The 23943-nt window shown below is 51.8% G+C and overlaps 1 protein-coding gene and 1 long non-coding RNA gene across 11 annotated transcripts in view; both read left to right on the forward strand.

The window, feature by feature from the left end:
• The first annotated feature begins 2702 nt into the window (after positions 1-2702).
• On the forward strand, positions 2703-8076 carry LOC149525761 (uncharacterized). Of its 4 annotated transcripts, none has more exons than XR_016348477.1 (6): positions 2703-2861; positions 3775-4033; positions 4729-5125; positions 5487-5591; positions 6017-6151; positions 7498-8076. It is a non-coding gene; the product is annotated as an uncharacterized LOC149525761 (long non-coding RNA). The 4 variants fall into 4 exon arrangements; XR_016348475.1 differs by having other exon boundaries at positions 4729-4824; XR_016348476.1 differs by having other exon boundaries at positions 3775-5125.
• Positions 8077-17494: 9418 nt separating this feature from the next.
• The window catches only part of LRCH1 (leucine rich repeats and calponin homology domain containing 1), a 214563-nt gene continuing 208114 nt past the window's right edge, over positions 17495-23943 (forward strand). For 2 of the 7 annotated variants that reach the window (XM_075919026.2, XM_075919025.2), the window contains exon 1: positions 17497-17905. In XM_075919026.2, coding sequence (XP_075775141.2) covers positions 17698-17905 — 208 coding nt within the window. In that variant the 5' untranslated portion in view covers positions 17497-17697. Of the gene's footprint in view, positions 17906-23943 lie in introns of all 7 variants that reach the window. The other 5 variants (XM_075919027.2, XM_075919029.2, XM_075919028.2 and 2 more) reach the window with 5 other exon arrangements.

The raw sequence follows: 23943 nt of genomic DNA on the forward strand, positions 1-23943 counted from the left end.
TTAACTCACAAACATCCCACTCTCCCTACCTTTAATATCAGCAATTCACAGACACTTACCTTCCTTCCTCCCCCTTCCCACCCCCCCCCCCCGCATCCCTCTTCTGTTCTGCAATGTGATTTGTCCTTTTCATATTTGTTCATTTTTTTAATTGTATCCTTTGGTATATATGGTTGTGACTACTTTCTTCCACTATTTGATCTGAGGAAGTGGGTCTGGCCCACGAAAGCTCATCATCTAATAAACCATCTTGTTAGTCTTTAAAGTGCTACATTGTCCTGCATTTTGCTTCAACTACCCTGTTCCAGGCATCCTTCTGCACATCGATCATGAAAGGGGAACAAACATCCACTAAGAGAGGAAGTGGTGTCACAGTTACTGTTGTCATCTGGAAAACTCCCAGGTTGCTGTTTAGTTTAGTGCCTGGGACCAGGATTCAGTTTTATAGTGTAGTGTAATACAGGGCAGGGCTCATCTCTCAGCCAAACAGGACAAATTCTGGAAAGGAGAGCAATCAATAGCCAGCTTCATTGTTCAAAGTTGGGAAGCTGCTATTAGGAAAAAGGACTGTACCTTTGGACCAGCAGGGAGAGACTGGGTGACTATGTGGACTTTCCTACGCAGTCTAGGATAGTTAAAGTTGTAAAATTTCTACCCTATGAGGGACTCCTGCTGCAAGAAGGAATCCAGCAAAAGGGCACTCTGTTTAGTACTTAGACTTTGTAGTCAGCCCAGCTCTTGCATTTGGTTGTCAGTAACCATACAACCAACCATGCTAAAGCATATTAATGACTAATCCAGGATTAGATCGAATGGATCTTTGAGATGCATTAACAGTGGTTCCCAACATGGTGCCCACGGGCTCCATGGCACCCACCGGGACATTTATGCGCGCCCGCCAAGTGACCAGGGCCGGCCCGAGCCATTCTTGCGCCCCAAGCCCCGGGCGCCCGGCACATGCGTGGCCCCCGGCCCCGGGCATGCAGTGCATGTGCGGCGCATGCATGGTGCCGCCTCCGGGCGTGTGCCGCATGCGTGGCCCCTGCCCTGGGAGCCTGGCAGCCCCAAAAGGTTGGGGACCACTGCATTAGAATATTCTATACCTTGCCCTCATGTGGTAATTACACCACAGAGTTAAGGCTGCTTAGATATTTTAAGTGTCCTATTCCTTACCATGTTTGTATATCTTTTTAAGGTGTGCTGTTTGTCCTTATGTTCGCCGCTTCTGCTCCTACTGGGTGGAGTCTTTGGCTGATTAGTCTCTATCTAGTTGAACAACAATTTCACACAATTTTTCTTCAAAGCGTTCTGTTAATTCAATGCCTACTTTTTAGAAGGTTTACCTTAGTTGAATATTTAATTTTAAAATTGCTTGGCATGTGTCATTTGTAGGGGGTGCTCCTTAAGCCACTATCTGTCAATTCTATCATGTTGCCTGGGAGCTGCCTGGGGTTGCTGTGGCTATTTAAAGGGCTCACAGCTCTGGCCCCTGCCTGGGTAGTGCTGCGACCATGAGCTGTGAGCCATTTAAATAGGATCCTGCTGCCTGAAGCACCACCTGGAAATTCATTGACATAGGCAGCAGGATATAAATAGAAAGCGGCAAGATGCAATCTGTGGGTTGGATCATGGATCAAAGTGTTAGGCAGGCCGCATTCGGCCCCCGGGACCGCATCTTGCGCAGCCCTGGCCCAGAGTCATAAACATCTGTGCACATTCACTAGCCACTACAGCAAGCAGCCAGTGCTGGCCAGAAAAGGGGCAGGTTGGGATGGTGTGAATACGGCTAAAGCCATTATTAGACATGTGAGCAGAGGAGTGAACAGGGCAGGGAAGTGATGCAGCACCAATGAGGCTGAGACTGGATACTGCAGCCTGTGTTACATGCTACATTTTAAAAAGATGCTGAAAAATTGGAGATGGAGCAGCAAAGACCCCAATGTTTTGAGGGTTGAAGAAAAACACCTTTTTGTGAACTACTGAAAGGAGTCCAGTCTGTTTAGCTTCTGGGAGGTGACGTCATTGAAGTTTCTAAGTGCCTTCCTGGAGAGAAAATGTCAGGTATTAAAGGGCTGTTTAATGCCGCAGAAAAAGGCAGAACAAGACCAGGGGCTAGAAAGTGAAAACAGACACATTCGTGTTAGAAATAAGGCACAAATATTTCACAGTGAGGATGATTCACCATTGGAACAAATTACCAAAGCAAGTGATGGATTCTAAATTTCTAGATATCTTCTAATGAAGGCTAGCTGCCTTTCTGGTGTGTGCTTGGATCAAAACTGAGGATATGTCTACCCTGTGTCTTTAATAATGCTTCTTTAAAATACTGCCAGCTCTCCTGGACTCCTTTCCCCCTTCATGTAAGCATCCCAGGGAATCCTGGCCATCAGTTCTCTGAGGGAGTCAAAGTCTGCTCTTCTGAAGTCCAGGGTGTATATTTTGCTCCTCTCCTTACTTCCTTTGGTCAGGATCCTGAAATCTACCATCTTATGATCACTGCTTCCCAGGTTGATCAGTGCTTCCCAGGAGAAGTCAAACATCCAGAGAGGCTGGCAAGAGTCAGGGCACATGACTTACAAGAGAGGGGTGGGTGTGGCAATGACACCACAAAGGCCTGTTGGCCATCATTGGTGGAGAAGTGGTGACCTCATAGAGAGACTCTGACATCAGCCAGGCAGGACAGAAGTGCAAGGCAGGGCCAACCTTAGAGCCTCTCGTGGTGTTGCAGCAGCAAGGCACCTTCTCAAGGTCTCTCTTTAGGGACTGAGACAGAATTAGGATTAATGTACGTGAGCATGAGGAGGAACCTCATTCGAGTTTTCTCCTTCCCTACTACTGATTTGGTAGTCCCTGCTTAGAAGGTAAGAGCCTCAGAGAAGTTTGGAATCTGTTCTGTCTGATCTATCTGCTACCAGATGAATTCTAGGCATAGAAATCACTAGGTTAAGGTGATTTAATTTCCTACCAAGGATTTTATCCCATGCAGAATCACTGGAGGCATTGGGAATTTGTCCTTTTAGGTTTCTCCTTTTCTCTTTCCTGCCCTCTTTCTCTTTTCTTGCTCCCCCCGACCACCATTCCTTCCTGTCTCCTCTAAGGAGGGGTGTGTATGTCAGGAGGGTTTGCTGTCACTGCACAAGACCCTCTCAAAGAGGTGGGGCTGGAAGAGTACTCCGAGACTGATCCTTTCTTGTGGTGACCTGAGCCATGCTTTGGGACATCTGCTGAAACTCCTCTGCCTCCCCATCTCAGAATCTCAATGCTGATGAGCAAGTGGCTATTGACAGGGAAGATTCAGATCATTTTGTTCTCTTAAGTCCAAACAAATAAGTCACAAGCAATCATGTATTTGATTGTGCTGCTTCTCTGCAATTATTTTCTCTGCGCAGCTTCTGATTCTAATATGCCAATTCTTCTCAAATAGATGCTGACAATGTCTTTAATAATGTCTTTAATACTCTAATGAGTATGAACAGTTGTTGGTCTATAGCTCATTTAAGAGCACTGGATTTCTGATCAGTCAATGTGTTGGAAAGAAATGGGTTAAGTACATGTTTGATTTATATGGTTGCCATTTTGGTTGAATCTCCATTTTGAATTGGCAAAAGGACAGCCTGGCCTCCATCTTGGGGCCCCTTCTTCTCCAGGCTTTTGGTGTCAAAACAGAGGAAAGGGAGGGAACACGGAGTGCCATGTGACAGAAAATCTGCCCAGCAACTGGAGAGCACATAGGGGAGTGTCTGTCACTGTGACAGGGCTCTGCATCTCCCACAGCAAGCCAGCTGGGCACAGAGACCTCCCACAGCAAGCCAGCCTTCCTGAGAGCTAGAGCCAGGGGAGATAACATCTAGAAGGGACCCTTTAACATACATCCACCCACAAAACCAGACAGGGAGTGTCCACATATCACATGCAGGACAGCGTGGGACAGAAAATCAAGGGGAGTCCACCTACCTGTTCCAGAGGTTCTTGGAATCCAGTTCCTGAAGTTCCTGTGTCCTCCCCTGTGTCATCGCAGTGTCTTCAGGACATGGTATAGTCCTTTCCTATTGTCTTGTTCTCCTATTGGAAGGGTCTGGCCTCTGGGGTTCATCCCCTATGGTAACATCTGTGCTAACATCCAAGCCATTATTGTTATGTTGCAGGGAGTTGTAGTTTGTTGTTTGTGTTATCTAATAAATATCTTGTTGTTTTATCTAACCTGCCTGCATCTCAACTACACTAAACTCCGATGAGAGATGCCGAGGGGGTAGGATACTGCAGACAGCCCATCTTCTGACCAGTAAAATCATAGATCTGGGCTAACAAATGTGCCCAGAGGAGCTGGCTAGGGTCAGGACATCAGCCTTGCAGGGAAGAGGTGGGTGTGGCTAGTGACTTCACAATGGCCTGTTGCAGGACCTGGGGAAAGGTGGTGGGGAGGTGGTGACTTCACAGAGAGACCATGACATCAGCCAGGCAGGACAGAGGTACAAGGCAGGAACAACCTCAGACACACACACCCCTCCATGGCTTTGTGGGAGGCCCTCTCAAAGAAGTGGTGCTGGAATTGCTCTGGAATTGATCGTCTCTGGTGGTGATCTGAGCCATCCTTTGGGACATCTGCTAAGACCTCTCAGACTTCCACTTCTCAGAGTCTCAATGCTGATTGGCAGAGCAGGGGGCTATTGACAGAAAAAGTTTTCCCAATCTCCCAACTGTGACCCATGTCTGTCCCTTCCTTTGTAGGCTCTGCACAAGGCTTTGTCTGACCTCAGGCATGCCATGCTGGGGAACCACCTAGCAGAGTCCCCAGACACAGAAAGGCTCCAATACATCTTGAAGGTGAGCATGGTCAGGAGGGGCAGTGGACAGTTTTGCTTTAGTGCTGGGGAGAACTGGAGAGTCTGGAAATCTATTTTCCAGTCGGTCCTCCTGGCCAGCACCCAAATGGGTCATGCTTGGTCAGAGCCCTTCCTCCTTCAGGGACAGGGGAAGAAGATGGAACTTCAAGTCAGGGCCATGGACGGTTTTGGGACCCAGAATATCAAATCTCCCACCCATTGCCTAACCTCCCCATCTCCTGCCATGAGATCCAGGAGGCTGTGCTCACAGACAAGTCACAGATTAATTCCTAGAGAACCAGGTGAGCCTGAAGGGAAGCAGCTCTTCTTCACTACAGACACTTAGATTTGAAGAGGGGGATAGTCCTCACAGTAACTCCTTTCCTCTGAACAATGGCTTTCGATCTAGCAAGGGACAAGGGGTCTGTCTGCATCCTGATGACCTATTCTTGAATGAAGAGTTATGAAAGGATAGGACCATCCCAGACACTGAACACTGTCCCAGTCTAGAGAGACAAAGACAAATTATGATAGTTCTTTTTCAGTGCCATGATCAATGAATCAGATATTTGTCCTTGAACACAATGTCAGGGATGAGGGTGGGCATGTTTGCACAGCAGACACACTGGTCTATTGATTCTGGTTTTCCACTCTCCCCAATAGTGTGTCAACTTCTGCATCAGATCCAGAGTGTCCCAGGAGAGAGCCAAGGCGGTAAGGAACAGCAGAGACCTGTTCTGATTCACCATCTACCTCCCTGAATTTGACGTAAGTAAACTCTGACCCTGGCTTCCTGATGTCAGGTGTAGGCAGGCTGTGGGTTGGGAGTGTTCCTCTTGGGAAGGCAGAGTAAGAGCAGGGAATGAGATAGACTTGTGTCGAGTTCATCTTCTGGTCAGTGGAGATCCTTGGACTTTAAGGGGACCATATTCCAACCTCAGCTCCAGCCAGGTTCACCTTGGGTTCCTTGTCTTCCTGGAGCAGCTGTGGGATCAAGTCCTCATGAAGGGCCCTGCCCACATCCCTTTGCTCCAGGATCCATTTGGGGCAGAAGGAGCTGAGGGTCTAACGCTAGCGACTCTCCCCCAGTGTTTGCAGCAGAGGGACATGGGGGAGAAAGACTCCTGACCCAGGGCCAATTGGGAGTTGACAATATAATGCTAATGGAGCCCCCTCTCCTTCCCTACCATTAGAACTCAACACAGTTCCCCAAACTATGGAACTTGGTGGCTTAGCTGTGACTGTCAATCAGTGACCCAAGCCAAGGACATTGGCTGGCTGGCCAGGGTGTGGATTTACTGACTCCACAAACTGCTGCTATGACAAAGGTAAGAAAGCCCAGCTGGGATATGGGACACAATAGGAAAGTGACACTCAGGGTATGTCTACACTACAAAGTTAATTCAAAATAACAGCAGTTATTTTGAATTAACTTCAATAGTGTCTACACATGCAAACCGCTATTTTGATTTTAAATCGAAATAGCGGAGCGCTTATTTTGAATTTGGTAAACCTCATTCTACAGGGAATAACACCAAATTCAAAATAGCTAATTCGAAATAAGTGCTGTGTAGACACTTATTTCGAATTAGGGGGCCTCCAGCCCTTCCCAGTTTCCCCTGGTGGCTACTCTGGGCACAACCAGGAAAACTCTTCTCTTCCCCAGCCCCGGGGCCCTTAAAAGGGTAGAGTCTGGCCACTGGGAACGTGCAAGAGCCAGGCCTGCCAGCAGCTGCAGCCGTCGCCCGCCCAGTCCCTCAGCACCCAAGGGCCAGCCAGGGGCCGTAGATGGTGTGCGCCCTCATGGACTAGTGCGGAGATCATGGACCTCATTGAGGTTTGAGGGGAGACCCCCAACGTCCATGATATCTGCACTAGGCAGAGGAATGCGGCCGTCTATGGCTACATAGTGGCCACCATGGCCAGGAAAGGCCACATGCACACCCAGGAGCAGGTGCGCCCCTCAAAATTAAAGAATTGTGGCAGGCATACGCCAGGGGCAGCGCCACAGCAGGGGCTGCCACCTGCCTCTACTTCCCCGCCCTTGACCAACTTCTGGAGGCAGTGAGCCGGGAGCTGAGGACCCTGACCCAGGTGTAGCAGAGGGGCCACCACCAACTGTCCCGGCACCGGAGTCGGCAGGGTCGTCCGGGAGGCCATACCATGTAAGTGCTAGCACTGTCCCCTACCCGGGGAAGCGGAGAGGGAGACCAGGGACTGCGCACATGGGCCATGCCTCCCACGGCTCATGCAGCCACCTGTGCACCTGCGAGCACGTGCTGTGCCATGCCACCCTTAGGCAGGTGGCTCCAGCTGGTGACTCCCAGGGGCCGTGGTGCAATAGGCACACGCGTGTGTGAAGAGACCTGACAGGCTCCCAACCCCGGGTCAGGACTCAGCAGGACACCCTCCCTTCACACGCCCCCTCTACACAGAGGCAGGGGACATCTCCCACTCACCCTGGCCACACTATACACGGCACAGGGGCATGGGTGCAGTCTTGGAGCAGCTCCCACTCCTGGGGAGAGCCACACATCCCTCCCGACCATGGCCTCTGTGCAAGCACGTCGGCTCTGACAGTGCAGGGCATAGTCATCCGCACCTCGCAGGGGGCACTGGGCATCATCCACTGCATCTCCAGGGAGAAATGACCACTCTCCGTCTTTCTCCACAGCCGCACCACCTGCACGTGCAGGGCGTACCACCCCACCTAGGACATGCTCCCGCACCCGAGGGCTCCTCCGGACCATCAGCATGCAGCAGGGGTACCGGGACCAGCACATGGGGGCCCTGCGAGCCCTGCACCGCACCATCCAGGCTTGGGTGCAGGAGGACCTGCAGCTCCATGTGCTCACACCTGCAGGCCTGTGCCATGTGCCATGTGCTCACACCTGCAGGCCCTGCTGCAGAGCGTGCTGCCCTGTGCTGCCCCCCCCAGCTACTGTTCCTCTTCCCACTCCGACCTCCCCTCACCTCTTCCTCCTCTTTAATCTCCACACCCCGCACCTCAACCTCCACATCCTCCTTCCCATCCCCCGGGGCCGCCGAGGCCCCTGCACCTGCCGTGCTGGGAGACGTGGCCCGATGAGACCCCCCACCCCTGAGCGCTGAGTTTCCCTTCCCCCTTCTTCCCCTTGCTTCCCCCTTCTAGCTCCCTTCTCTCTCCTCCCCTCTCCCACCTCCTTTCTCCAGTCTCCCCAGAGTTTCATTCCCCCTCCCCAGTTTTGTTAAATAAAGACAGTTCCTATTTATGAAACAACGTGTCTCTTATTTGACATCAGGAAGGGGAGCTAGGGAGGGGTAAGTGGAAGGACGTGAGGGAGGAATGGGGCATGAGCCCCCGGTGGGGAGGACCAGCGTGGCTCTGAGGGGCGGACGCTCTCCCGCTGGGTCTTCTGGATCCTGACTGCCCCCAGTGGACCTCCCAGATGGCAGCCTGCAGCAAGTGCAGCCAGTCCGATGGCAATGACCCCACGAGGTGCACCGGCGTGCCCAGGGAAAGGTCTTGTTCCATGTTGCAGAGTGCCGTGGTGTCCCGAGTGAGGGCAAGCAGAGCACTCCGAGACACAAATGCTTTGCTGTCCCTCAGCGAGGTAGACCAGCAATCAGAGAAACCTGAGAACTGTCTGTCTGGGATGGGGGGTCAGGTCCCTTTAAGCACAGACCTCAGATAGTCTGAGGCAGCAGCCCTGCACACTAGGTCTGACTCTGATGCCCTACCAGCACTGGTTCCAGCCAGCCTTACCTTCGATTCAGGGTCCACTCAATGTGGACGTGCTATTCTGAATTAGAAAAATGCTATTTCGATTTAGTTTTTGTGTCTAGATGCGTTATTTTGAATTAGCTTAATTCGAATTAACTATTTTGAATTAAGTTAATTCAAAATAGCGCTGTAGTGTAGACATACCCTGACAGAAGCCAGGCAACAAGACCTCTGAAGAATTGATCCATCCCCCATTTGAGACTGTCCCCATTGGGTTATGGGAGTCCTGCTGAAATTCACCAAATCCTCTGAGATTGGCCCCAGCTGGAGGATGAGTCTGTCTCCTCCTTCCCCTATTCCATTTAGAAATGAGCCTTCCTTCCCAGGCATCCAGGATACTCCACCCACCATAGGGAACCCTGCTATTCTGTGGGGCCAGAGATGCAATCCAATCGGAATGGAAGAATGCAGTCACAAACATCAGACAGAGAAATCTGACAATGAGAAGCTGCTAAGAAACAGTTGTCATAGGGATATGGAGGCAGGAGTTCCCCCTGCAATGGGGTGTGTGGGGGGGAGGGGTGTTATTTGGCACCGGAGGTCATTAGAGAGGAAGACAAGTCCATCCCAGGGTGTCAGTTGTCACTAATCCTCCCTAATTCTTGGTGACATCCAAGTCTCTGACGTTCTCTTGAGGTTGGAGGACATCACAGGCATGGTGATGCACCAGCTCCTCTCTATCAGATCCTGTCACCAAGGTTCTGCAGGGGCTGTGCCTTTTAGGGTGCCTCTGATGGGATACAGAACCGCACACTGGGTCAGGAAGTATTAGAAAGCAGAACTGCTCCAGCTGGAGGAGAAGTTTCAATAGGGGCCTCTCATGGGGTGTATGGTTTCTGAGCTAGCATGTGGGATCCTAGGGTTAATACAACCACTGTCAGCCACTGCTGATTGGCAGGCTAACAGCAGCTTGGAGGATCAAAGGGCTGGGAAACAGACTGGAAGGGCTGCTAAAGAGGAGTGAGCAGGCAGAAGAAAGGAACTGCCTCAGCAGACTGCTAGAAAGCCATCCAGGGACAGCCCCCAGCAAGGGGCAAAGATGTTAACAGACCAAACTCCCTGATGGACCTGAGAACAAAGTGAATTTCCAGTTTCCTGGACAAGAGGAGTGGACTGACAGCCCCACTGAGCTGAGGAAGACAGAGCCAAATGCTTCCCCCGTTTGGCCAAGTGAGGCACCTTTTCACTGATGCACTGCCTCCTAGAGCCAGATTGCTCTGAAAGGGGAGACAACAGAATGAAAGACTGACCTGGGGAGATGATGAAGAAGGGTACAGCAGGAGTCTTGGCTGCCGGAGAGATTCTGCTAGGAGCAGCTGTCCCAGGCCTGAGAGCAGGGGTCAGCCTTTGCCTAAGACCACAGGACCCTTTGCTCTTAACATCTGGAGGATCCTGGGTGAGACATGAGGCCAGAGGCCCTGAGGAGAGGAAAGGCCCAGGCTCCTACACTAACCACCCATTTCTTGGAGGGAAAGTAGACCATTTCCCCCTCCTATAACCAACCCTTCTGCTAGGTAGCGCCAGCAGCAGCCAGGGCCGGTTCGATATCTAGGGGTTCCTCTCCACCCAACACAGAACTGGCTCAAGCTTCTACCCAGTAACTTGGGAAATTCACACAACACCCCTGGGCGCCTCTGAGAGGCAATGCTTCCCCCCTCGCAAGCACAGAGTGTGGAAAAGAAACCTTTCATAAAAGGGGAGGGAAGTAACGTGGCATTAATTATGGAAAACACCACGGACAGAGTTCATAACCAAACCACGAGTAAATGTCCCAGCTCAAGAAGGTTGAGCAATGTCCTTTTCCTCACAGGTTCTTCAGTCCCTTCACGTGCCCAACCCTTCTGTGCACCTCACTCACAGTTGCTGCCCTTGGTCAAGGCAGACCCAGTGTTCAGAGCTGCATCTGCAGAGTTCACCTTCTATCCTGAGTGTTGGGAGGTAGGAGGCATCTGACTCACTCCACTGGTCACTCACCAGCCACCTGCTCACTGCTCTCTGGCACCGCTCCGCTGGCCACTCATCACCCCTCACTGCTGCCGCTCTGCTGGCTGCTCCTTATGCCTCTCCATTGCGGCCCTGCTAGCTGGTCATCATGTTGCTCATCGCATCTTCCGCTGGCTTGTGGTGGATTTGGCTGTAGGCCAAACCTAGTGATTTCAGCTCTTAGCCCAAAGCACAATTCAGCCAAGAGATTCCAGCATCCACTGGAGTAAATTTAAAAGAGACTCCTTATGGAGCCTTTCTTTGGCTCTATCATTGAAACAGTGAGGAGAAACAGATTGAACCAGTCTTACGCCTCATTCCTGGAGGGCATGCAGCCTAATAACTCTGGCTATGTCTACACTACAGGCTTCTTGTGCAAGAGATCTTCTGCAAAAATTTCTTGAGCAAGAGCACGTCCACACCATAAAAGCACATTGCAAAAGAGATGTGCTTTTATGCAAGAAAACATCCACACTTATCAGATGCTCTCTTGCAGATAAAACCACCCGCAACTGGTTCTAGCTGGGCTTTAGGTCACCAGTTGCTCTTGAGTGCGGTTGCCGGAGTCCCGTATAGACACGCACTTAAAGGGACCCACCTTGGACAGCCGTTTCTCTGTTTCTGCTGTCTGCTTGCGGACTTCTGTTGAGAGACAGCAATGTGTCAGCAGTGTCTGTTGTGGTTGCCCTGTTCTTTTTGGGGCTGCCACAGCTTTTTCCTGTTGTGTGCCATGGAGCCAGAGCTGCACCTGGGTAGGTGACTGTTCCACATGGCCATGCTGCAGTTCCTGCAGCATTTGCTTCTAGCTGCCTACATGTTCATGCTGGATGTAGACTCGGAACTCCTCCTAGTCATCCTCTGCGGCTGCTCCACTCTGGCACCCCACCATACACAGAAGGTTCTGGAGCTTGGGGATCAGTTTGGACTGGTGGGACCGGCTGGTCATGGAGCAGTGGGATGATCAGCAGTGGCTGCACAACTTCTGAATGAGGAAGTCCACCTTCGCTCCTGCCCTCCAGAGATGCAACACCCACCAGCAACCCACCATCCCCCTGCAGAAGCAGGTCACAATCGTCCTCTGGAAGCTGGCAACCCGAGACAGCTACCAGTTGGTGGCCAACCAGTTTGGGGTGTGGAAGTCCACCATTGGAGCCCTGCTTATGCAGGTAAGGAACTCACGGGCTGCAGTCCCTGCATGGGGGAAGGGTGTTGGATAAGGGGGACCTTCAGGGGGAGGGATTGTAAAGGGTGGACTGGGGGTGTGGGGAAAGGAGTGGAGGGGAGGGGGATGGGCACCTCCCAAGGGCTCATGCAACCCCTCTCTCATTCTCTGTTTTGTGTGTTTCTTTGTTTCCTTCTGCAGGTTGTAAGGGCCATCAACTCCATGCTGCTGCGCAGAGTTGTCTGTCTCAAGGACCTGAACGCAACCATGGCTGGTTTTGCTGCCCTTGGGTTCCCCAACTGCGGGGGAGTCATCAACAGCAGGCACAAAAATATTGTGTCTACATGACACTTGTATCAGCCAGATTGTATACAGCCTTCTACTAACTCTATAGGCTCCTGCTGCTGCCTCCTTAATTTTCCTGGAATAGCAAAAATGAAACATAGCCTCTGAGAGATGCTATGTCAATGCAAAATTCTTCATCTTGGGAACACAGCCAATGTCAGGCAGACCAACATCAGGTGCCAAATTAAAAAATGATGACACTGGATTACTTTCTACATGAAAGCTGAGGATGTGTCTACACTACAGTGTCTATGTTGACATAGCTGTGTCAGTATAACTCCATAGCTTAGATGCAGCTGACACTCACAGAATGAGTTTTTCCTGTTGTCATAACATTGTACCTTGAGGAAAGTCCCAGCTGTAAGTCTAAGTTTAACTCTCCTCTCAGTCTTATGTAACTTTGGCTTGTAGGATCTCACCAGTCCTCTTCTTTCTCTTCCTTATCTGGCTCGGGCTTTCCATGGGTGTGCCTCCAACAGAGAGCAGCAGCTCCAGATAAAACACAGAGGTAGTCACAGAGGAAAGTGAAAGTTAAGATTCAGAACACCCTTCCCTTGCTCCTCGCAAGTTTTAAGCAGTAAATGCTTACTGGCACTTCTGCTTCAGAGAACTCCATGTCTGTATAATTTGTATGTGTATTCAGTGAAAGATGTGGGAAGTTAGATATGAATTCACCTGAGTACAGCCTGTGCAGAACTGAATTCTGATTGGCTAACGTGCTTTTTTATAATATTCTACTTGAATACAAGTCCCCAGCAGTGCACAGATTGAGCTTCACAGTTAGGGGGGCCAAAAGAATTTCTGGCCCCCTGGGCAAGCTGTGTGATTACTACAATAGTACTCAATACGTAACACTATCTCCCAAACTAGTCATTCCAGCTTCCCCTCCCCCCATACACTTTTTTGGTTCATATGCTCATAATGGTGTCAAGTATCAGAGGGGTAGCCGTGTTAGTCTGAATCTGCAAAAGCGACAAGGAGTCCTGTGGAACCTTATAGACTAACTGAAGTGTAGGAGCATAAGCTTTCGTGGGCAAAGACCCACTTCGTCAGATGCATGTGACGAAGTGGGTCTTTGCCCACGAAAGCTTATGCTCCTACACTTCAGTTAGTCTATAAGGTGCCACAGGACTCCTCGTCGCTTATGCTCATAATGTTTTCATTGTAATTCATTTCCTTATTGCCACTTTAAAAAATAGATGCTCAGGTGCCATGGTCACAATTATGGCATAAGAATCTGAAATACCAATGTCTCCCCCCTCACATCTTTGGATGATTCTACCTCTCTTCACTTTTGACTCCTTATCCTTAAATACCATCTCCACTGCTCCTTTTTTTAAAGCTGCTTTTATTTGACATTTCTCACTGTTCTTTTAAGCTTTCAGTAGTTCTCACTTGAATTGGGAGTCATGTGCGTGGGAGGAAGATGATGAGGTGAAGGCAAGGCAGATCTGACAGGGAGCTAGTGTGTTGGGGGAGAACTGTGAGTGGCTGGGGGAAAGTCTGGGATAGAGGGTTATGTGATGTGACACTGAGATTGGATGAAGAACCCAGGAAGGGAGACGAGGACTGGAAATTGGTGGAGATGAGGAACGTGGGTGGAATAGAGAAAGACACATCAGGTGAGGAGGTGGGGGTATTAGGACTGGCTGGGCAAGGAAACTTGGAATGGGAGCAGGAGGGAAAGTCCAGGAATCTGAAGGAGTCAGAAGAGCACTTATTGAGACTGGGATGAGAAGCCAGAAGAATTAAGATTGTGTCAAAGAGCCAGAAATAGGCAGAAAATAGGATGAGGACAGGGATAGGTTGGATGTGATGGGGCAGAAGGGGTCAAACTTGGGGAAAACAGGCAGACATCCCTCCAGAGCCTAGAGTGGAACCCAAGATTCCTGAATCCCACCATTCCTCAGCTGTGAAACCCCTGGCAAAGTTTCTCATCTCCTGGCTAGAGGACTCAGTCTAGGGGGTCATAGAGGAAAACAGCCTACTGTTGCTAGTTACTGTTAGCTCAAGTAGCAGAGGTCTGTGTGATGGATTTCAAGGTTCTAACCCTGCTGATGAACCATATCAGTATGATGCCACATGCTAGAATTCATGTTTTTCATTTTGTTTTTTAAAAAATTAGGAAATTACACACAGAAACACAAACATTCAAAGAACCGTATCTAGGATTCAAAACCAAGCACTCTGAAGTTCAGAAGTACCAGAATTAAAGTTGCCCATGCAACCTTAATTCAGTTTTCTTGTGTATGTGCTATGATTGTGTTTGAATCAAGCACAGAAATAGAAGTTAGTGGTTACCTAGGGACCAGTGATCATGACTTGATTATATTCAATATTGACAAAGAGAAGAGAGTCCAGAACAGTTATATAAATTAAGTCTTTTGAAACATCAAGTGTGTGTGCCTGTATATATATACTTGATACCTAATTTGCCAATGCTGACTAAAATTGAGTGATATTGACTGGGAGGGAAAAGATTAGATAAAAAAACGAGGAAAATGTAGGGAGAACTTATTAGATTGCTACAGAGTCACAGTTCTACAACCAAGAAAGAAAACAACTTTGGCTAAAACTTATTCCTGATTCAGTGGGGAAATAAAGGCAGCAATTAGAAATAAAAAGCAATATATAACAAATGAACAAAGGGAAGAAATTGATGTGAATTTGAAGTTAATGCAGAAAATTGATAATGAAAGATAAAGACATCAGGGAAAAATCCGTAGCTGGCAGAACGAAGGAAAATATGTTTTTAGAAGTACAGATTGCACCTCTGAAATTCGGCATTCTCTGGTCCGGCAACAACCATGGTCCAGAAGGACCAGGGACACTCCTGGACCAGAGAGTCCGGGAGCCTAATGGCAGGAGGGCCAGCAGCCCAGCCAGGGGTGGGAGTAGCACGGCTTCAGGAGCCCATGAGGCTGCCGTCATAGAACCCCAGCAGCCCGCGGGAGTGTGGGGCCAGGGAACTTTGGCTACTCACAACAGTGTGGAGCCAGAGGCTGGAGAATTCCAGCTGCCTATGGCAGCATGGGGCTGGGGGCTGGAGAAGCCTAGCAGAATACAGCAGCACTGAGCCAGCAAAACCTGGCCACCTGCAGCAGCGTAAGGCCAGTGCCGGGGGCCAGAGAACCCCAGCTGCCTATGGCAGCCTGGAGTTGGGGGGCAGCGGCAGCATAACAGACAGCCCATCTGGGGAGGGAGTAGAGGGGACCAGAGGTAGGAGACCAGCTGGCTTGGGGCAGGTGGCAGGGGATGCCTCTCCTGATCCAGCAAATTCTCTCATTTGGGACCAGTCAGGTCCCGATGGTGCCAGATCAGGGAGGTCCAACCTGTATATTAAGAACTCAAGAAAACCTATGGTATAGGCACATTACTAACTGGGGACATTAAAATTGTTGTGCAGGCCAGGCCTGCTGACAGGGGGCAATGGAGCCAGTTGTCCCAGGACCCAGTGATTCAAAGGTGCCCGGGGCCCTGGCCACCACTGCCACAGTAACAATGGTGGTGGCCAGAGCTCTGAGTCCCTTTGAATTGCCTCTAGAGTGCCAGAGTGCCACTCAACTTGGTTCTGAGAGCTGGCAATGGGGGCAGCACTGTGGCCCAGGTGACGTGGAGAACTGGCTGCCCCCTCCACTTCCCTTGCCCCAGGGCCCATGGTGACTGTTGGCCCCACTGGTGTTGGCAACCCTAATTATAGCAGTTTCTAATTTCTGAGTGCTTGACTCTGTATTGTTAATGTTTCTCTAACATGGGTGTGGGCATGCATGTGTGTGTAACAAAAACCAAACCCTTGGATTATGTCAAATGGCATAGCTGTAATTGACTTCAGCAGAACTATGCTGAAGTACAGTAGCTGAGAATTTGGCCTAGGTAATTTTTCACTTATCAGACAGCGAACTTGATGTTGTACTTCATGCACCAGAGTGCTCAGTGCTAGTAGGTCACTCATGTGCCTTTGAGACTCTGGTGATTTGGAAATGTCACACAGAATATGTCCTTTCAGTATTCTGGTGATCAAATAGTTCAGATGTTTCAATATATAACACGATGTGCTAAATAAAAATAGTGCACTTCATTACCCTTCATAACTGTTCTGTATTTTTAAGTAAACTAAGCTCTTGGAGACTGATGGACTTAATACACTGGTTAAAATCAGGAATAATCTGTAGGAGACAAACACAGAGCTCTGTCCAGCCAAACATATTCGAGCAACTCTAGAAGGCTATAGAACTTGGGTGCATGGCAAACCAATCTATTCAGAAGGAAGAAACAAAAGAAGGAGAAAAAGCCACCCCAGCACAAAATCTCATTGCCTGGTGATAGTTTTCCTGATGCTAGAAGGAAGAGAATTCATGTAAAATGAAACCTTTTGGAACATGAAGCATGATTGCTTATACTTGTTCTGTTGTTGCCTCCCTTTTCCCACTGGACCTATTCAGTACAGATTGCAGGGACATCTTCCATATATGGCCCTATTTGGTAACAAGACAGAATTATGGACAGATTAGCTGATTGGCAGCCCGAGTCTGCTGATTAGCAGAGCACCAGCAGCCACCCATAGCTGGCAGCATGTGTTTTGTACTTGTGGTGCACACCTACCCTGTGTCTTGGTGCACACAACAAAATTTATTCTGTTCCTGGATGGAAAACATTAGAGGGAACATCGGTTGAAGGGTTTCCCGAATAGGGAGATAGCAGTAAACTCGATTTGCAGTGCTGAGGAAGAGACTTGGTCTATGCCTTTGGTCAATATGGTTACAGAGAGCAGAGAGGAATCACAGCTGGAAATGGGAGAAGGTTTAACTCCTGCCCCAAAGCATAAAGATGTTAGCTTTACTGAGGCCCCACAGGCAGACCTTCCCAAACAGCACCACGTTCAAACCACAAGCCCCCAGCCAGCTCCCAGCAGGCCCTTCGTGGGTACCACTGCAGCGGTGGCTGGGAGTCCCGGGGCTGCAGCAGCGATGTGAAGTGGCAGTCGGGCGCCCCGGGTCCTTTTACACTGGCCCTTTAGCTTCCCCCTGCCGGCGGCTCCGCCGGAGTGTGGCAGCGCTGGAACATCAGCCAAGTACGGGCCGGGAGCGGTAGCTGCTTCTTCCCTGTACACGGTACCGGCCCACGTTCACCTCTGGCAGTGAGGAGCGCCAGCACTGAGCCTGGATACACGAGCTTTGTGTGTGGGCAGCACAGAGGTTACCGGGGGGAGGCAGCCCGGGGGGGCGTGGGGCAGTCAGAGCAGTGGGGGTGCTGAGAGCCACGGGGCGGGGCTGTGATGGTCCATGATGCAAACCAGGGGGGTTCAGCGGCGTCCCGAGCTCCAGCAGCCGGGCGGGCGCGCTCCAGGCTCTCGGGCAGGGAGCGCCGGGCGGGGAGCGCTGCGGCCGGGAGGTGGCGCTGCGCCGCCGCGGCGCTTCCCGAGCCGGGCCCCGAGGCGGGGGCAGCCGGCGGGACATGCGCGCTGGGGCAGCCGCTTGGCAGGCGGAGAAGGACCGAGCGCTGGTCCCGGCCGCCGCCTCCGCGCCGCGCCCTGCCAGCCCCCTGCCTCCTCGGCGGCACCGCGGGCCGGGCCCGACCCCGGCAGCCCCAGCCCCTGAGCGAGCCGCAGCCAGGCCGGGAAGATGGCGACGCTGGGAGGCGAGCCCCAGCCCTTCCCCGCTGGCCTGGCGGCGGCCGGGGCGCTGGGCTACAACCTGCCGCTGAGCCGCGCGCTGGAGCGGGCTCTGGAGGAGGCGGCGCACTCCGGGGGGCTCAGCCTGAGCGCCAGGAAGCTGAAGGAGTTTCCGCGGGGCGCGCCCGGCCACGACCTCTCCGACACCGTGCGGGCAGGTGAGCCGGGGGTCGGGTACCCCGGGCACCCCTCAGTCTGTGTGTGCGCCTACCCCCCATCCCGGGACAGGCACCCCCAGCCTCCCTGTGTGCGCCTACCCCCCATCCCGGGACAGGCACCCCCAGCCTCCCTGTGTGCGCCCACCCCCCATCCCGGGACAGGCACCCCCAGCCTCCCTGTGTGCGCCCGCCCACCCCCATCCCGGGACAGGCACCCCCAGCCTCCCTGTGTGCGCCCGCCCACCCCCATCCCGGGACAGGCACCCCCCAGCCTCCCTGTGTGCGCCCACCCCCCATCCCGGGACAGGCACCCCCAGCCTCCCTGTGTGCGCCCGCCCACCCCCATCCCGGGACAGGCACCCCCAGCCTCCCTGTGTGCGCCCGCCCACCCCCATCCCGGGACAGGCACCCCCAGCCTCCCTGTGTGCGCCCACCCACCCCCATCCTGAGACAGGCACCCCCAGCCTCCCTGTGTGCGCCCACCCACCTCCATCCCGGGACAGGCACCCCCAGCCTCCCTGTGTGCGCCCACCCACCTCCATCCCGGGACAGGCACCCCCAGCCTCCCTGTGTGCGCCCGCCCACCCCCATCCCGGGACAGGCACCCCCAGCCTCCCTGTGTGCGCCCGCCCACCCCCATCCCGGGACAGGCACCCCCCCCAGCCTCCCTGTGTGCGCCCACCCACCCCCATCCCGGGACAGGCACCCCCCCCAGCCTCCCTGTGTGCGCCCACCCACCCCCATCCCGGGACAGGCACCCTCCAGCCTCCCTGTGTGCGCCCACCCACCCCCATCCCGGGACAGGCACCCTCCAGCCTCCCTGTGTGCGCCCACCCACCCCCATCCCGGGACAGGCACCCTCCAGCCTCCCTGTGTGCGCCCACCCACCCCCATCCCGGGACAGGCACCCCCAGCCTCCCTGTGTGCGCCCACCCACCCCCATCCCGGGACAGGCACCCCCAGCCTCCCTGTGTGCGCCCACCCACCCCCATCCCGGGACAGGCACCCCCAGCCTCCCTGTGTGCGCCCACCCACCTCCATCCCGGGACAGGCACCCCCAGCCTCCCTGTGTGTGCTCACCCACCCCCATCCTGAGACAGGCATCCCTCAGTATCTCTGTGTGTGCCCACTCACCCCCATCCCAGGACAAGCACCCCTCAGCCTCCTTGTGTGTGCCCACCCTCCATGTGTCTTGACACCATGCTGGGGCAGGCACCCCTTAGCCACCTTCATTCCCTTAAGGATAGCCATTTCTCAAGTGTACTCCTCCAGCAGAGAGAGGAATCCTCTACCTAGCTGTGTACCCACCCTCATATATGCTCCCCCCCATGCATACCCTAGCGGTTGCTACTTTTCACCTCCTTTCCTGTGTGTATCCTTTCCTCTGAGGACAGGCATCTGTCTCTCCCCATGGGTACTCACCATACTTATACCCTTCATCCTGGAGTAGGCACCCCGTTCTCCTGGACAGCTAGCCCTCACAGTGTGCATACTTTACCTCCCCATTGGGACAGTCCTCCTCAGCCCCATGTGTACCCATCACACCTGGCACAGTGACCCCACTCTCTGCATGTAACCACTCCCCATATGTAACCCCACCCTGGAGAAACTCATCTCCCATACGTGCTCCCCTTGGGGTCAGCCACCTCTTGCATGCACAAAACCTCCTATGTGCCACCCTCTCTCCTCATATATATTGATCTCACTACATGCATCCTCCTAGAACAAGTACCTCTTGTGTGTACTCCTGGGGTCAGCTGCAACTCACCCCCATCCTGTGCCTTTTGTGTAGACTAGTAATTCATCTCCTAGTATGAGAGTATGTCCCATGAACTCTCTATGTTCCCTCGCCACAAACATTTGGGTTTACCTATAGGCACTCTTGCATGTGCTCACTGATGTTGGTAGTGGTACTCCTGCTGCTGGGGGATTTAAATACCTACACACGCTTGTGGTTACATACATCATATGCATACTCATCCATTCATAGGTACAAGGGCACAAACATCTGTACTTACTGAAAGCAACAAGTAGTCCTGTGGCACCTAAGCGTATGTCTAGACTACATGACTCTGGCGACAGAGGCATGTAGATTAGACTACCCGGTATAGGAAAATGAATTGGGATGAGGCATACCTGGGAGGTCGACAAATGCCTTTGATGTCGACCGCGGAGTGTCCAGACTACCGCGCTGAGCCGACAAACAGCTGATCGGCTCAGCGCAGCAGCCATGTAAATTTAAATGAAGCGGCGATTATTTAAATTGCTGCTTCATTTTCCTATGCCGGGTAGTCTAATCTACATGCCTCTGTTGCCAGAGGCATGTAGTCTAGACGTACCCTTAGAGACTAACAAAAATATATAGAGAATCATGAGCTTTCATGGGCAAAACCAAAGTTTTGATACTATATATATTTTTGTTAATCTCTAAGGTGTCACAGACTGGTTGTTTTTAAAGATACAGACTAACCCGGCTCCCCCTCTGAGACTTTGTACCTCTTGAGGCCCACATAACCACTCAGTATGGCATCCACACATTGGGATCACACAGACTCCTACCTTTCCTGCAGAGAATAAGAACTACAGGCAGTCCCCGGGTTACATGGATCCAACTTACATCGGATCCCTACTTACAAACGGGGTGAGGCAACCCCGCACTAGCTGCTTCCTCCCAGCAGACCAGGGAGATGCGAAGCTAGCGCCCCCTGCCCCCCCAGCAGACTAGGGAGACGCAGAGCGGCTTTTCTCAGCAGACACCTCAGCTTGAGAATAAAGGACTGAGGGAAGTGAGGTGTGGGAGAATAAAACTGAGCTCTGGAGAAATGTTTGGCTAGAGTTTCCCCTACAATATGTACCAGTTCCGACTTACATACAAATTCAACTTAAGAACAAACCTACAGTCCCTATCTTGTACGTAACCCGGGGACTGCCTGTATAATCTATTTCCTATAGAAGGAGCATGTATGTGATTTAACCCAGGATAGGTTTATGTTTAATAGTTCCTTAACTTTGGCTGGGGTGGCTGCTGCTGGTAACCAGTTCTGAGAATGATTAGTTTCAGTGCTTCAAGCAGTTTGTACCTAGGGAAAAGGTGAAATATACAAGAAAATGTATATGTGAATTATCATGCAGGATCATATCAATGGTCTATGCACGCTGGTATTTTACGGACGATCCAAATACCCTGTAGTAGACAACCTGTTTGTAGAGGAATTAGTGTTTTGAGTTTTCCTTTGAAGCATTGGGATTTATCGCCTTCATAATGACAACACAAAACAAAATCAAACTCTCATTTTTCAAGTACATCTATCCTTGTAAATGTCTAATTTTAAAGTCCTATTAAGTAGCTTATCTTTGTATAGCAACGAGTTAATTATGTACCATTACATAACTTGTGTATTAATCACAAATACTTTTAGTATTCAGGTATGTACATGAGTGCTCAAATGTTTACATGTGATGAATACAGTATTTAGTGTACACTTGTAGATATTACATGCCTATGTACAAATTTGCCATAGGCTTACTCTTCTTAAAAAAATGTTTAATTGAAATGTAGAAAGGAAAAAATATCATTTGAACATACAGGTTTCAAGCATTTTATCTGTTGTAGTATGAGTACTCTTGTAACATTATAACTATACTAGGTGACGTGTTTGCACAAAACAAAACAAAACAAAGAAGGGGATTTTTATTCTGGTTTTGCTTAATCTGCATGAAGGCTGCAGAAGCATTCCGTATCTTGACTTTGAAAGAGTAGCATTTGCCCTATTATGATTAGTCTTTGTAACCTTATTATTTTGAGGGGAGTTACAACTTATGTACAGGCAGTCCCCGGGTTACGTACAAGATAGGGACTGTAGGTTTGTTCTTAAGTTGAATCTGTATGTAAGTCGGAACTGGCGTCCAGATTCAGCCGCTGCTGAAACTGACCGCCAGTTCTGACTTACATACAGAATCAACTTAAGAACCCCAGGCGTCCCCAAGTCAGCTGCTGCTGAAACTGATCAGCAGCTGATTCCAGGAAGCCTGGGGCAGAGCAACTCTGCCTCGGGCTTCCTGTAGTCAGCGCTGGTCAGTTTCAGCAGAAGCTGACTTGGGGACGCCTGGGGCAGGGCAGCTGGGGTGCTGCTGGGTTGCTCAGTAGCGCCGCTCCTCGGTGCTACTGGACCAACCCGGCAGCACCCCATCTGCTCTGCCCCAGGCGTCCTGATTCAGCCGCTGCTGAAACTGACCAGCAGCGGCTGAATCAGGACCTGGGGCAGAGCAGCTGGGGTGCTGCCGGGTTGGTCCAGTAGTGCCCAGAGCGGCGCTGCAGGACCAATTGGCAGCACCCCAGCTGCTCTGCCCCAGGGTCCAAAACAAAAGCCTGGTCTGCTCGGGGGGGAGGGGCACACTAGCTGCACCCCCCCCCCAGCAGACCAGGGACACGGGGAGCAGAGCCGCAGCGGCAGCGGGGTGCCGCGCCTCTGAGGCTTTGCTCTGGCAAAGTCTCAGAGGCGCGGGACCCCGCCGTGGCTGCAGCTTCAGTCCCGGTGCCTGTGGTCTGCTGGGGACGGTCCCCAGCAGACCACAGGCACCGGGACTGAAGCGGCAGCAGCGGCGGGTTCCCGTGCTTCTGAGGCTTTGCTCTGGCAAAGCCTCAGAAGCGCGGGAACCCGCCCGGTGCCCCTGGTCTGCTGGAGACGGTCTCCAGCAGACCAGGGGCACCGGAGCAGCTTACGAACGGGGCTTTCTCGCCCCGGAGCTTGCAGGTAGTAATCCGCCACTCGACCTCCGGGGCGAGAAAGCCCTGTTCGTAAGTGCGGATCCGACGTAAGTCGGATCCGCGTAAGTCAGGGACTGTCTGTATTTGAAAAAAAAATTAAGTAGTTGTATCATCTTAACAGCATGTTGTAACCTGTTAAAGTGAACAGCCTGTTCTGTGAGTTATGTCGTGAGTTGATATTTCTGGAAGGCCAGTCAGTCGTTTCACTAGTTGCATTACAAAACCAGACTATATGAACTGTTGGAGGGCATACATGGCCAAGCACTCTAGCTCAGAGGTGCGCAAAAGGGCCTCAGTGGGCCACATCTGGCCCGCCAAGTGGGTTGATCTGGCCTGCAGAGGTCCTGCCAATCCCCACCCCCAGGCCAATCAGGGCCTAGGGACGGGGGAGTGCACGATACTTAGAATCAACCCTGACAGTTGACTCCAAGCACTGTGTACCAGAGAGCAGGGAGCGGGAGACTTTGCGCTCCCCCAGGCCAATCAGGGCTTGGGGGCAGAGGTGAAGTGTGCAAAGTCTCCTCCCGCCCTGCCCCTGCTCTGCAAGGAGCGCGTGGCATTTAGAAGTGCGGCATGCTCTTTGCAGGACAGGGGCATGGCTGGAGGAGACTTCGCATGCTTCCCTTGGTCCCAAGCCCTGTTTGGCCTGGGGATGGGGGGAGTGCACAAAGTTTCCTCCTCCACACTTAGTCAGCTGCCAGCTGCTGCTCAGCTCGGTGGTGACTTTAAGCATGGTGCTCCCTTGCAGGGTGGGGGCAGAGTTTGTGTGCTTTTCCCACCCCAGACCCTGATTGACCTGGGGGAAGGGAGGGAGTGCACAAAGTCTCCTCCTCTGGGAGGGGTGGGGACAAAGACTTCACATGGTCGTGCACCCCCAGACCAGTCAGGGTTTGTGGGAGGGAAGCATGGAAGTGTTCTGGCCCCACCCCATCCACCTGAGGTCCTGCTCCTTCTGGGGCAGCCCCGGGCCACTTAAAAAATTTCTGAAGTGTCTCCTTGTCAAAAATTATTGCCCACCCCTGCTCTAACTCTTACAGGACATTTTTGTGACAATAATCTTTGTCTCACCCTTCCTTAAATGTATATTTTATAAAGACAGTGCTCTCTTGCAGTGGTACTTAGTAAATAGGTATGATGGCATTTACTTTTTGGCAGATAATTACTTTGACTTTCTTTTTAGGAAAGATATTTGGTGCTTGTAAACTTTATTGCCCATGGAGACAGGAGCTTTGAGCTCAGATATGTGAGTAATAGGAAACTTCCACTGAAG

The sequence above is a fragment of the Pelodiscus sinensis genome, chromosome 1, assembly GCF_052426305.1.
Source record: "Pelodiscus sinensis isolate ZL-2025 chromosome 1, ASM5242630v1, whole genome shotgun sequence".
Classification (NCBI taxonomy): Eukaryota; Metazoa; Chordata; order Testudines; family Trionychidae; genus Pelodiscus; species Pelodiscus sinensis.